This window comes from Grus americana, chromosome 2 (assembly GCF_028858705.1).
Source record: "Grus americana isolate bGruAme1 chromosome 2, bGruAme1.mat, whole genome shotgun sequence".
In the NCBI taxonomy this organism is placed as follows: domain Eukaryota; kingdom Metazoa; phylum Chordata; class Aves; order Gruiformes; family Gruidae; genus Grus; species Grus americana.
In genome coordinates this window covers 96029509-96042633 of record NC_072853.1, presented here as the reverse complement: position 1 = coordinate 96042633, position 13125 = coordinate 96029509, and the positions used below count along the sequence as shown (strand labels likewise).

General features: G+C 39.3%; 1 protein-coding gene across 1 annotated transcript in view; it reads left to right on the top strand.

The window, feature by feature from the left end:
• The window catches only part of LOC129202383 (uncharacterized), a 140310-nt gene that overhangs the window by 85629 nt on the left and 41556 nt on the right, over positions 1-13125 (top strand). The window contains exons 14-15 of the mRNA XM_054815042.1: positions 5413-5501; positions 9575-9714. Coding sequence (XP_054671017.1) covers positions 5413-5501; positions 9575-9714 — 229 coding nt within the window. The remainder of the gene's footprint in view (positions 1-5412; positions 5502-9574; positions 9715-13125) is intronic.

Sequence of the window (13125 nt, the reverse complement as noted above, 5' to 3'; positions counted from 1 at the left end):
CTACCTGAACTATGAGCAGATCTCCAAAAGCATCCATGGATTTGAATTAGGTGAAAAATGGTTTTGCTTATCTTTATTCACAAGACAACAGAAGTTTTTCTTGGTGAGCTCAATTTCTGGTAAATCTATTGCATGTTAATTTAATGCAAAACTTTGGTTTCAAAAGGCACGTCACTAGAGCACAGATTTTCTGTGATGGAACGCTGTCAGTAATGTAACCACTAAACTCAATATCTGCACTCAGAACTAGGGAGGGAAAAAAGCTTAATTTTGAAATCCCCAGATAATTTCTGCAGAACCACGTATAAACTAGGATTTATACTGTAAATGATGTTTAATTTGGAGCTTCAACAGTGCCTGCATTTTCCTCCCCACCAATGCTCATCCCAGCAGGCAGCTGCTCCCCAGCCTTCCTCTCATATGAAGCCTAATTTCTTTTTTCAAGGCTCCCAGTTATGCACGTACCACAGTAAAAATGTTGGAAACACGTAAAATATTTCTCATAAATGTTATTAGTCAGCCTGTTACAAGCAGCTTGCTTTCTGCCTATTTTGGGGGTTTGACACCACTTCTGTTCCTTCAACACTCTGCTCTGTCACCTTTATATGGCACACCCAGGACAAATTTTTAGCCCCTGATTTTCAAACCTACTGGCTCAGAAGGATTCTTTCGCTCAATGTCTGTCTTCTAAAATAATCTGAATATTGAAAATTGAATATTAAATATTGATCATATGTAAGATCTTAAATTCAAACCCCTCTCTGCATCTGTGGAAAAGCACTGGGAGTGAACCATGTCCTTTCATGACATCAAAAAGCATTTCTGTCTGAGCAAAGCTTCAGAGTAACACCTAAGCAAAGACAGCATCAGGCTGAGGAGTTAGTACACTAGTAGATAACAACCAGAAATTTATTTGGAACATGTTAAGATGTCCCCTCCATATCAAAATACCAAACACAGAGACAGCTTCATCTGAAGTTTATCATTACCTTTGGAGAGAAAATTTTTAATTTGTTAAAATATACTCATGTAGGTGAGAAACAGTTTTGCTGAGAGGATTATATTTGTGCTCACAGCCACCTCTGAAACAATTTCATGAAAACTGGTGAGTTTGCAATATTTCTCATTATACTGCTACAAGGTGGTTCTCTTTCTGACGTGCTCTACACAAGTCATATGCAGATGCAAAAATAATTACCTGAACCAAAAAACCCAAAGCTGTTCTCATTCGTAGTTCCTCAGGGGTGCCACTTTAAAGGGAACAAAGTGATGTTTTAAAATGAAGATTGCTTGCCCTTCATTTTTTCTACAGGTAGACCTTCAGAGGCAGAGCCTCAGATGGCTGAACCTTCTCTTTCCCCGCTGGCCTTTCCCTCCTCTGAGCAGGACTGTATGAAGGATTGGGTTGGTTCTTGCAGATAGGATCAAATTCAGCTCCCACTTACAGTTGTGCAACCCACGTGATCCAAACTCTTCTCTTTTCTGACTCTTACCATGCTGTTTGATTTCCCACAGGCTGGAGTATTACTAGGGAGGGAGCCCAGAGAGGATTTTAATGTTATTTTGCATTTCCCTACTGTAATTTAGCCAAGCTGGTGATTTCTTTGTCTGCTGCCCTACTCCTGGATGGCACCACTGTAAAAATCCTTTCCTCCTGACTGACAAAGACGTTGCAGCCATCAGAAGGGAGTGCCCTTCATCCTTCCCTACTTTGTCTCCATATAACTCAGAAGTATTGCGCACCAAACCGATGTAATTTCCTAGCCATGCTGTTTCTTTTTGTCCATATTTAAAAAAAACACAATCCCTTTAAAAATGTCTCTTCCTCCCCCCCAATACATCAGAATGTCACAGTATCAGCCCTATATGCAGCCTCTGAAAGTTTCACATCGCAGAGGATCTGTTTCCCACCCCTCTCTAATCCCAGTTCACAAAGGGCGTATCGACATTAGTGTTTAAGTTTTTAGGGCACTTTTGAAGTGAATGCCAATTGCTGCTCTCTGGTTCGCTTTGCAGAGCGATGTTGGAGGACAAGCATTGGACTCCTTTAGGGTGAAGCTAGGCAACGGGATGCGCTTTAGGTGTGTGTATCAGGTATTAATGGGACATCAATTCCCAGGACCAGACTAGAACAAGTCTGACATAAACTCTTCAACACACAGTGAGGTCCCCAATGTTTAGTGGTGTCCTCCAAATCGCTGGTTTCCATTCTGCAGATCCACTCCTATTGCACCGCAGTACTTGTTACAGAAGACATAACCGAAAAGGATAACTTCCAGGCTGAATGTAGAGGATAAAAAAGGTTACATTATACTCTACAAGGGTTAAGGAGCAGTAAGACACTCTCCATTATTAAAGGTCATGCTACTACTCTCAGCTATTGCCCTGAGAAGAGTGATGGTAATGGAGTAGCACTAACATCTTAGTTTCCAACCTTTTCCCATCCTGTTTTAAAAAGTAGGTCCCAGCTGAACCCAGGGACTTGGTACAGGTGACACTTTATTTGTATTCCGTGTCAGGGGTGAGCTGTGTAGCACCCAAACAGTTTTGTTGGGACTTAATATCACCAAGAAACAAGACTGCTCTCAACATTGTCGAGGGTGGAAGCAAACTTCATCTCAACATACTTTCCCAAATCCAGGCATTATTGTTATCATGCCCATGCCACAATGGTGGAAAAAAAAGCCACCCATTTTTTCCTATTTGCGTTATACAAATGTACAGCATTAAAACTGTTCTGTTGGACCTCTTATTAATACCTGATCACAGGTTCATAGCATAGGATTAAGAATTTTATTGTTTTTTCCAGACCCTGGTGTAATCACATTTTCCTGCTCTGATGCATGTGTTCGTTGACTTCCATATAAACCAATTAACAGAGAGTTTACACCTCCCATTGTACCTTTATCATAGCTATGATACCTGTCTTTGATCATTCTTACTTGGTGCTATTTTCTCCTCCTCAATTTGTTCATTTTTATCATGAATGGTATTATGTTCCCCTGTCAGAGAACAAAATGTATTTTGAGTCAATTTACTAAAATAGTCACTGCTAAGTGCTGTATCTGGACAAAGTTGACACCTTTGACATTTTCTAAAATGGCAAAAATAACTGTATTTAAGGTATGATTTATAGGTACTGTATGTCAAAGGCATTTCTATGTTATTACAGTTTGATGCAGCTATTCCAACTCTTTCAATGAACAAATTGCTGATAGCACAGCTAATTAATGCTTTATTAGTTTTCTGTGGTCAATTATAACATGTTATTAAAAAGTGAAATGCAATTTAATAATAAAGAACTGTGTGATTCTTGTTTCTTTCTCAGAACTGCTTTGTTTTGTGCATGTGGAAGAAACAATTTCTGCATAGCTTGGTTTTATAAGACACGGTTCCCCCCACTAACTAAGAGCAACTCCTATGATTAAAAAGTAGACTGGAGTCTTTAAATGTCTTTCTGATTGCTGGCCTCTATTAAAAACTTCTTAAAATAATAGATAGGTTTAATTCCTCAAGCCAAAGAAAAATTATATCATCTTAAGTATTTTCCATATTTATTATATTGATGAGACTTGGCTGCAGAGAAAAAAAAGGAAGCAAAATCTCTTGTATTGCAAGTTTTAAATGTACCAGGCTAAGGTTTACTTAATTAGAACCTCCAGGCAATAAAGGAGCCCTTTTTTAAATTCTGTGAATCTTAATATGCTAAATAATGCAAAGCTTCAACTCTTCAAGCATGAGACACACATCTGGCAGCTTAACATTTAAATTACAGAAAAAAAACCACTTCAGTAGTAATTTTCATGAAGAAAAGAATGGGAAATGTATTACAACTAAATTTAATTTCTTTTTAGATTTTTCATCCTGTCTAATTGCAAGCATTTGCCATCTTCTCCTTTATTTATTTATTTTCGTACAGATTTTTTCTGTACTTTTTATTGATCTTTAATTTGAGCAGCTTCTTACTGTTACAGCCATTGAAGAATTACATTGTGTTTTTACTTAGCAAAAATTGTTCAGAGAAATCTATGAGGAATTAAAGTAATGAGCTCACTGGTATAGAAAGAAAAGAGCATTCGGAGCCTTACAAATAAAATATAAAAAGAGCATGTCATGATTAAATAACAAACTTGAGTTCCTTCTCCATCCCACTTCTTAAATGTAGAATGTTATTGTTTTCTTTATTCTTTTTATTATGCTATTTTTTTGGCCAAGGTAATTACTGCTTTATTCATCTCCAAAAGCATTGTCAAAGTCTTCATTATTTCAGCAAAGCTATTTGGAAACCCATTTCAGTGAGCCAAAATTAAAAAAAAAAAAAAAACCACCAACAAAGAAAACCACAGTAACCATCTTTACAAAGGTATGTTTATATTTTAATATGGTGTTTATGGGTTCATACATGTATCACATATATGGAATATGTGGAGACAATTTGAACTGTTTATACTGCATGTGTGCACACACGTGACATACCCAGCAGCTGTATTTTATGCAGTCTCACTGATTTTAGTAGATCTCTTCTTTCTCCCCAGATGATATAAATACCTCATCCACTATGAATGCTCAGCTTTTAAACACCTATATGTGTGTGTGCGTATATATAAAAAATAAGAAATAGAAAGATATCCATAGGTATATACACAAATACACAGGCTCAAAGCTGTGACATTGTGTATATGTATAGCGTATATCTACAACGGTAACACTAAGAGCAGTTCCTGCCTGTACTGTGATTTTAAGTATATTTGACTGTCTTTTACAGAGGGGAAGTGGAAGTAACTGGGAAAAAAGGTGAAATATTAATTAAGTATATTTTTGGCTTATCCTCCATGTGCCGTACATTAAGAAGTGTAATACAGACCATTATTTCCATTGCACCACTGCTTCCTATGAAGTGGGAGTACATTTTTGTTCACTCCACAGGTCACTGCTTTTCATAAGTTTGAAGAACACACTACTTGAGCAGACATTGCTGAGAAAACCTAAGTACTTTGGATCCCTGTGCCTCATTCTCAATCCACAACCATGCCCATACAAGAAAACAAACTTCCTTCTCTTTTCCGAAGAACACATCCTGGGGTGTTTAAAATACCCTTCACTGTCGTTCTTCTTGTGTCTGTTATTTCTTTATTTCTATATTTTCCCCCTGCTTCGTATCTATACAACTGTTATTTCCAGCACCACAGTATCTGAAGTCTTCTCTGCATTTATCACCCTAATGCTTCTGGAAGGTAGGGGAGAACTCACCACCTATTTATAACTGGGATGGAGGGGAAAAATGACCTGCCTGGACTCACGCAGGATCTTGGTGGGAGAGGGAACAAAACCCAGCTCATTCCTTTCCAGAGCTTTGTCTTATGTGCCAATATAAAAATACAGTTGTTTTTTGTTTTTTTTTTTTTCTTACAGAGGATGATTTTTACCAAGATTGCTGTGGCAGTGCAGACAAGCACTATGGCTCATTTCAACCAAAGGAAGACCAAGGAGGACACCACAAGGTATTGGCCTTGGTCTGAACATCACCATCTCCCTTAAAGCGCATGGTGAAGCCGTTGAAGCTTCTACCTGTGCCATTTAGGAATGATTTGTGGGCTTGCTTCTTGGTTTTGCTGTTGTGTTTCTTTATCACTGTGAATTTTGTTACAGCTACCACAAGGCTTCACACAGCCAGGAGTATTGCTGTCTCCTGCATAGGGAGCTCATCTCTCCGGTGAAGGAATTTCAAAGGAGTAGTAGGAAAGACCATCCAGTAATCAGACAGCAGCAGCTTGATCAAGGCTGCACTGCAGGATGATATTATTTCAGGAATGTTTAAACACAATATAGATTTCCTAAGCATCTGTAACCTTCAGGCTCTCGTGTCCTTGTGCAGAAGACCCCTACCATCAGATACTTTTAGTATCCTTATTTGTAGTATCTTGGTCAAGGACGTAATTTGTAAACAAATATTGTGTCATCAGCACAAGTTACATCTGCATCATGACAAGACTTTCTGGGTGACATACTACTGGAACTTTCCTATTTAATGTAAATCCTGAAGACTAAGACACAAAGAATACTCTGTATTCCTGAGAATTGCTTCTACCAGCATTATCTGTTCTAAATTAGATATTTTCCAATGAAGGATGCAATTTTTCTCTGTAAGTGTTGCTCCACTTCCCTCCTTAGATCAGCATGGCTGCAGTGAACTACAACTGCAAACATGAATATTCAAATTAATTGTTCTGGCAATTTGTCTCACCCTGTTCTAGATGTACTCTGAAACATTTTTAATGCTTTTAATTGCCCATAGAAAAAAAGTCATCACGGTGTTCAGAGTACTCACAACTTGTGTACTAAATGTTTATACCTGTACATGTACTGTGGAACAAATACTCAAAAGCTGGGAATTATTATCACAACTTTGGCTTGAGTAGCACAATGATCTACATATAAATATCTATGAGCAAAACCAGCTTGGCCAAATGGCAGTTCCCTCCATTTTAAATGACTAAGTTTTCAAGTGATTTATTTCTTTAGGGTAAGGATAACTGGGAGAAACCAGAGTTATATATAAACATAACTGCAGATTGATGTGTGCATGCATGTGTTGTGTGCAGCCTTGTATCTATAGGAAGACTGATTTAAGGACTGATGCAGTGGGTGTAGTGGGCAAAGCAACCCAACCCATGGGAGTGGCAGAGTGAAATTCATTTCCTACAATCCCATAATAGCACATCGCCCTTCAACAAAGTGCCATGCTCTTATAGGAACCTCAGTTGTGGGTGGCTCTCAAAGCCACATTAAAGTGACCTGGTTTCAGTAAGGTGCGTAAGCCCATGGGTAATTCAGCACTGTCTAGTGCCTTTGGACGCAGTAAAATGACTCACGAGCTTGCAGTTATTGACTTGTTTAAATAGATTTCTGAACTGAGCTGCTTATGAGAACACTTCTGCACAAAAGAAATGTGAGCATGTGAAATCTCCTTTCAAAGGCTGTAAAAGCCCCTCTTTTAATGGGATGAGTGAACCCTAAAGTGCAGAGAGAACCTTGTTTTAGCACGTTCAAGATTTAGACACTTGATCTGAATTCTGTCATTTGGGCCTACTTGTATCTCTGGAACCGAAACCATCTTCTAAAAGAATTTTACCCACATATTGGAAACAATTGTAAACTAGTGTGAAGAACAGACTTAAGGCAGAAGACAGAAGTTCATGTAGTGGATTGTTCTCAGCTGTCCCTTTATGTAAATAGATTTTTTTTTTTTTTTTTTTTTTTTGGTAACACAAGCAGAAAGACCGTTGGGTCTAACCTCACCTTTTGGGGGAATATGTGATGTATCAGCAAAACCAAAGGTGTTATTGCTTTTCTCCCCCTGCCCCCAAATTAATGTATGCTAAGGAGTTACAAATAGTCTCCCACTGCATTATCTTCTGAGCGATGGGTATTAGTGACAACTTAGTTTTTGTTGCAATGAGTGCACACACTGTTGCATGTATTCAAGATATTGAATGGTGGCTATGAAGAACACAATGCTCCCCATCAGTGACTTCTGAGAGAAGTAAAATATATTCTGTGGCCATAATCCCATCCTCGTGCAGATGACTGAACTTCTGCTTTTGTACTTCAGACAAGATCAAACACATTCTCGGAGAAATTCACTTGTAATACTCTAACACCTTTGGGATTTATGTCTTAAGTAATCTTTTTATATCTACTTTGCACGGGGATAGTTTCATGGAGACAATGTCAGTGCAAGCAAGGTACTTTGTGCATGCTACCTACTCTGAAACCTTGACTTTTTCTGGTGAATTAAGTTGGGCAGTCACGTGGCTAGATGAAATGCAATGCTATCCGTAGCTGCCTGGTCTTAGTATTTGAAAACAGCTTTGAGTGTGCTACCCACTTCTACTCTGCCTTAACTATTCATGTTTACATAGAATCACTTCTTGACAATATAGTCCATTGCTTGTGGCAGCTTTTCCAATGACTGCTGAAAATACCATGATTGTATCATGTTTACAGATAACCTTATGTAGCATTATGTAGGTATGGATATGAACCACTTGCTCCATAAAATCGGCATCAAGGAATGGAGAACCAAAATTTCCCTTTGTGGTTACCTCTAAACAGTGTACCTTCCATTGCTCTGTCTAAAAGAAAGAACAAAAAGGGAGTTCTGTTTCTAGTTCGAACATAACTGGTTTTAACGTCCATTCCTTTGTTCTCTCTGGGCTTGTTCATGAAACGTTAAGAAACCCTTTACAGAGTTTGGTATTGTGCCTAGGAAGGTATTAATAGATAGCTTCATGAAGTCACCTGCAGGTGTCTGTCTGGTGAGTTATGACCTCATTGTGTCTCTTGGTGGAAGTGCTGTTTGGCTTTCTGTCCAGGGCAGATAGTGCCAAGCATGCAAGGAACCTGCCGGTCACTTCAGAGAGAGGCGATGCCAGTGTCGAATCGGGCCCCGTGCATGCAAAAATGTCATTCCAGAGATGAGCACAGATTAGGATTCTGTACTCTGTAGCTCAAGGAGTATAAATCAGCATAAACTGGCACCACCACTGAAAGATGTAGTACTGTCCTTCTCCTCCGTTGTGCTGGCACCAGTGCAGGGTGGCCTGGATCAGAATGGGTCCAGCTGAGAGCTAACCCAGTTAATAAAAGGAAAAGATAAGAAAGAGGCCAAACAGCATTAATTCCCTTCCCAGACCAGTTCCCTCAGTTTTACCGTGTGGATGTCCAAATTTTTGTGCTGATAGAGTGTGGTGTGCAACACGGGAAAAACCGAGCAGGTAGAGGAAGGCTGGATGACTTCTTCCGGTGTCAACATGAGCTTAACACCTCCTTGAGAGGATTTGTCAAACTACAGCCTTATAGGAACATAAATCAATTCACTGAACAGTACTCTGTGTGCCGTTCTGGGCCCCGCCATGTAAGAAGGATGTGAAAGTCCTTGAATGCATCCAGAGGAGGGCAACAAATCTGGTGACGGGGCTGGAAGGCATGGCCTCTGAGGAGCTGCTGAGGACTTTGGGCTTGTCTAGTTTGGAGAGAAGGAGACTGAGGGGTGGCCTCGTTGCTCTTTCCAGCTTCCTGAGGAGGGGAAGTGCAGAGGGAGGTGCTGAGCTCTTCTCCCTGGGATCCAGTGGCAGGATGCATGGAAATGGTTCAAAGCTGCACCAGGGGAGGTTCAGACTGGACATGAGGAAACATTTCTTTACCAAGGGGGTGGTCAAACCCTGGAAGAGGCTTCCTAGAGAGGTGATTGATGCCCCGAGCCTGTCAGTGTTTAAGAGGCATTTGGACAATGCCCTCAATACCATGCTTTAACTTTTGGTAAGCCCTGAAGTGGTCAGGCAGTTGGACTAGATCATCTTTATAGGTCCTTCCAAGTGAAATAATCTATTCTATTCTACTCTTAAGCATTTTGAGCCAGCTTTGCCACTGCTTTTTTGCAGGTTTGTTTTAGAGTGAGGAGTAAAACAGAGCTAGAAGTTCAAAACAAGGTGAACAGGGAGCTCTTACTTTGCTAGCTGTGCCCAGCTAATGACCTTACTATTCTAACTTGTTTTTTTCTTTTCATTTAAAGATCAACTGGAATAACCCACCTGACCAATGTTATCAAGAAACATCAGGTCCTGGGAACAATGCAAGCCTGGAAGAAGGGAAAACATCTACAGAGAGCAATTTTTACTTGGAGGAGTTAGAGAACTATACCTTTTCTGTGTGGTAAGTAATCTCCGCATCGAATAGTTTCACAACCCAAAAGTGTGCCTTGTATTATATTCATTATATTCAGATGAATGTTATTAGGCTGCAAAATCCAACACATAGGTTGACAATTACGGAAGCAATGTCAGTTTGTCCCCTTTGTGCACGCATGTTATGATTTTGACATCATATGCTATTTTTCCACAGAGCTCTTTTTTCTCTGTGTGCGCGTGCGCACTATTTATTTGTGTAAATGTTAAGTATTTTATTTTCTGATTTTTGGTCATTGTGGCCCCTGGCCTTATTTACAAAATGCAGACCCTGCCTGGCATTCAGAATTACTGACTTCATCGTACTTTCCTTGGCAACAGAACTTTACAAATAAGAGTTACTTTTTCTTTGCAAAATCATTGTGAAGTAAGGAAGGGGTCTTATTTCACCTTCACAGATAGGGGTATGAGGTAAGATATTTCTAGCACTTATAAGTAACCAAAGACTTGGATTTTCTTTGACTCCTTAGTATTATTTATGATTGAAGTTGAGTAGAAAAAATTTGGAAGCATTTTTTGTCAGAGAAACCAATTTTGACATTGCTGCATTGCTTTGAGAAGTTGCGTTAGGGGAAGAAATGAAAGGATTTCTAGAAAAATCTTTTCAGCGCTTTAAGAGCAATACACTACCTTTCTTGGATACTAATTTAAATATTATTACTTTTCTGTGTTATAAAATACACATATGGGGAATGACTTAAAATGAAAAGATAAATTAAAGCGAAATTAAAAAGACTGCATCAAAATGAAATCTTTTCATTTACTTATAATTATTTTTCCTGAGATTTCATCTTCAAGGTAATTGCAAAAGTTGGACAGTTATTTGTAATTAGTAGAAAACAATGAAGACCCAATCCTTCACTAAATGAAATGATCTGATAGTCTTTCACATAGCTTTGTATTGTGTTTTGAATGTTCAAAACCCAGCTGTAACGTACATCTCTGGCACCTATGGTCTTCTGCAAATCAGCCCGTAGAGTCTTGAATAAGGCATCCAGAAAATGAGCATCAGAATAGGGTGGATGTCTGTGAAAACTTAGTTTTAAATGACTTTCCTATCAAAACATTTGAAAACAGGATTATCTAATCAAGCAAGCCAAGCAGCCTTCAGCATCACTAGCCCTGTTGTTCCCTGCTCTCACTTGCCACATTCACTTGGTGCCTTTAAAGTTTGGCAGAAAGTTAGGTAAAGACCCTACAGACACAAAGTGCATCTTCACTGTAGAAATCTGAATTCAGCCCTGAGTATTACAGGAGGCAGCATCAAGTGGAAAAATAACATGCAATCATATAATTAGACTGCCATAATTCTGCTGAATTAATTGTGGTTATTTTTGACAATTAGGGACTCCCCCATCCTGGCCATAATTTAAGAATAAATTTTAGAGTAGCAGTGTTCATCCAAATATCCTTGCCGGCTCCCACTGTTTTATTTTACCTACCTCAATTTTCAAATTAAATTCACCAAATTATCATCAACCCTTTCTATCTCAAAGAGCTTGCTATCTGTGGAGGTGAACTTCACTGTCTCTTTTCCGTGTCTTGCAGAGTTACAGTGATACAATTAACCTTTAAAGTTAGCTGCAATGACCCTTTATTCTTTTCAAAGTTGTTCAGCTTGAAAGTGTTGCGAAAGGGTCCCAAGTCCATCCTTCCTTAGCACTGAAACACTCCTGGAGCACATACTGGTTTCCGGTCACTGTCCCTGCAGCAGCCTTGGATTGCGCAAGGTGCCCAGAGGAACAGAAGGAACAAGCATTTGTCTGTGTTGGCGTGCACCTCGCTCTCTGATTTGGGGACCGAGAAAAAATGATGGTTCTTTCTTCCTTTTGCTTTTCCTTTTCCTTTCTTCGTCCTTTCTTAGGAAGCCCAGTTGACTTTGCAGCTCCGTGTCTGTGGGGACGCTGACTCAGCTAGCGTTCGCTGTGGGCCAGAGGTATGTCTGAGCACCATAAGTCACAGGGCACGAACTGTGTGTTCCTGGTGCGAAACAAAGGCTAGAAGGCATGCCTCACGGTGACTATGCTGCCCGTCTGTCTGTGAAGACAGCTGAGGCTGGTACTTGTTATTTCAGTATGCCATTCTAATTACTGTCTCTGTTCTCCTGTTTGAAATAAGGACCAGTGCTTGCTTTATTTACTTATTTATTATGTGAAAGTCCCACAAGGTTAGAACAAAACATAATTTAGAGAGCATTTCCTTGCTTTCTGCTTCGCTTGTGGTAAAACGTCATCTTTATCGGAAAGAAAGAAATAAGAAAACTAATTACTCCACTCTTGGTCAAATAATATAGATATTTCACTTAGCATGCCATGTAAAGAATGTGTCCTTAATAATTATTATTTTTTTAAACTTAGAGTTAAATCAGTTTCCCTGTGTCATTGAAGGAGTATCCGATACCTTATGAGTTGTTAGTTCCACGTTACCAAACCAACATCATGATTTGGTTGTTACTCACTTCTGTCTGTCTCTTCTCCTTTCCTTCTCCCCTGCTTTCTCCATCAAAGGGCATCAACCTCTCTTTGTTTCCAGACCTTCCTCTCTGCTAGGATTGCTACCTTTTAAAAAAATGTAATGCAAGATAATTAGCTACTGCAAAAATTTTTAATAGGACTGTAGTTCTGGGAGCAGCTTAGATCTCCGTAAACTTCAGAGTTTTAGATGCTCCAAGATGCAATCTGAGCAATTTCCTTGATCTTTTATTGCAGCTGGTAAATCATTTATTGGGTTAGGTTATTTTACAAAATCCTCTTTAAAAACAAGATCCCATAAAATGTATTTATCATAAAATACTGACCGACCAACAGTCTTCAAAGTAGTACATACCCTGTATTAATTAAAAGCTAGTGTTGTACTGTGACAAGTTAAAAGTATCCACTCTGTCTCAGTCTCTCTCTTTTTTTCTCTCTCTCTCTCTCCCTGCCTCTCCCTGTATTTTTTTCTCCTTTCCTCTCTCTCATCTTCTCTTTTCTTGTAGGGCTTGCCAAAGGGGAGATTGGCAAGTACGAGCAAAATATTCTTTTGTGATCACAAATATTTTTCTGATAATTGTGATTTTTTTTTTGTGTGTGTGTTTCCATTGCAATAGCATACTTGTCCTTTTCCATTCATATTAATTTGACAGTGGTGTCTCACATCCGTAGGCCATAGTCAAACCTCCTTACAGTGGGCATTATCCACATATGTAATAAAAAGATCATTCTGGCTGCCGAAGCCCGCAGCCTTCAGCTTCGATCTTGCAGCCTACACGAGTGACTTTTCCACTGTGCCCACACGCAGCCTTGCTGAAAGCAGCAGCCTTTTGCTTAAGTCCAGTGAATTGGTGGTGAGGGGGATGAGTCCAAAACATAAGATGAGAGAGAGAAGAGGTTAAGACAAC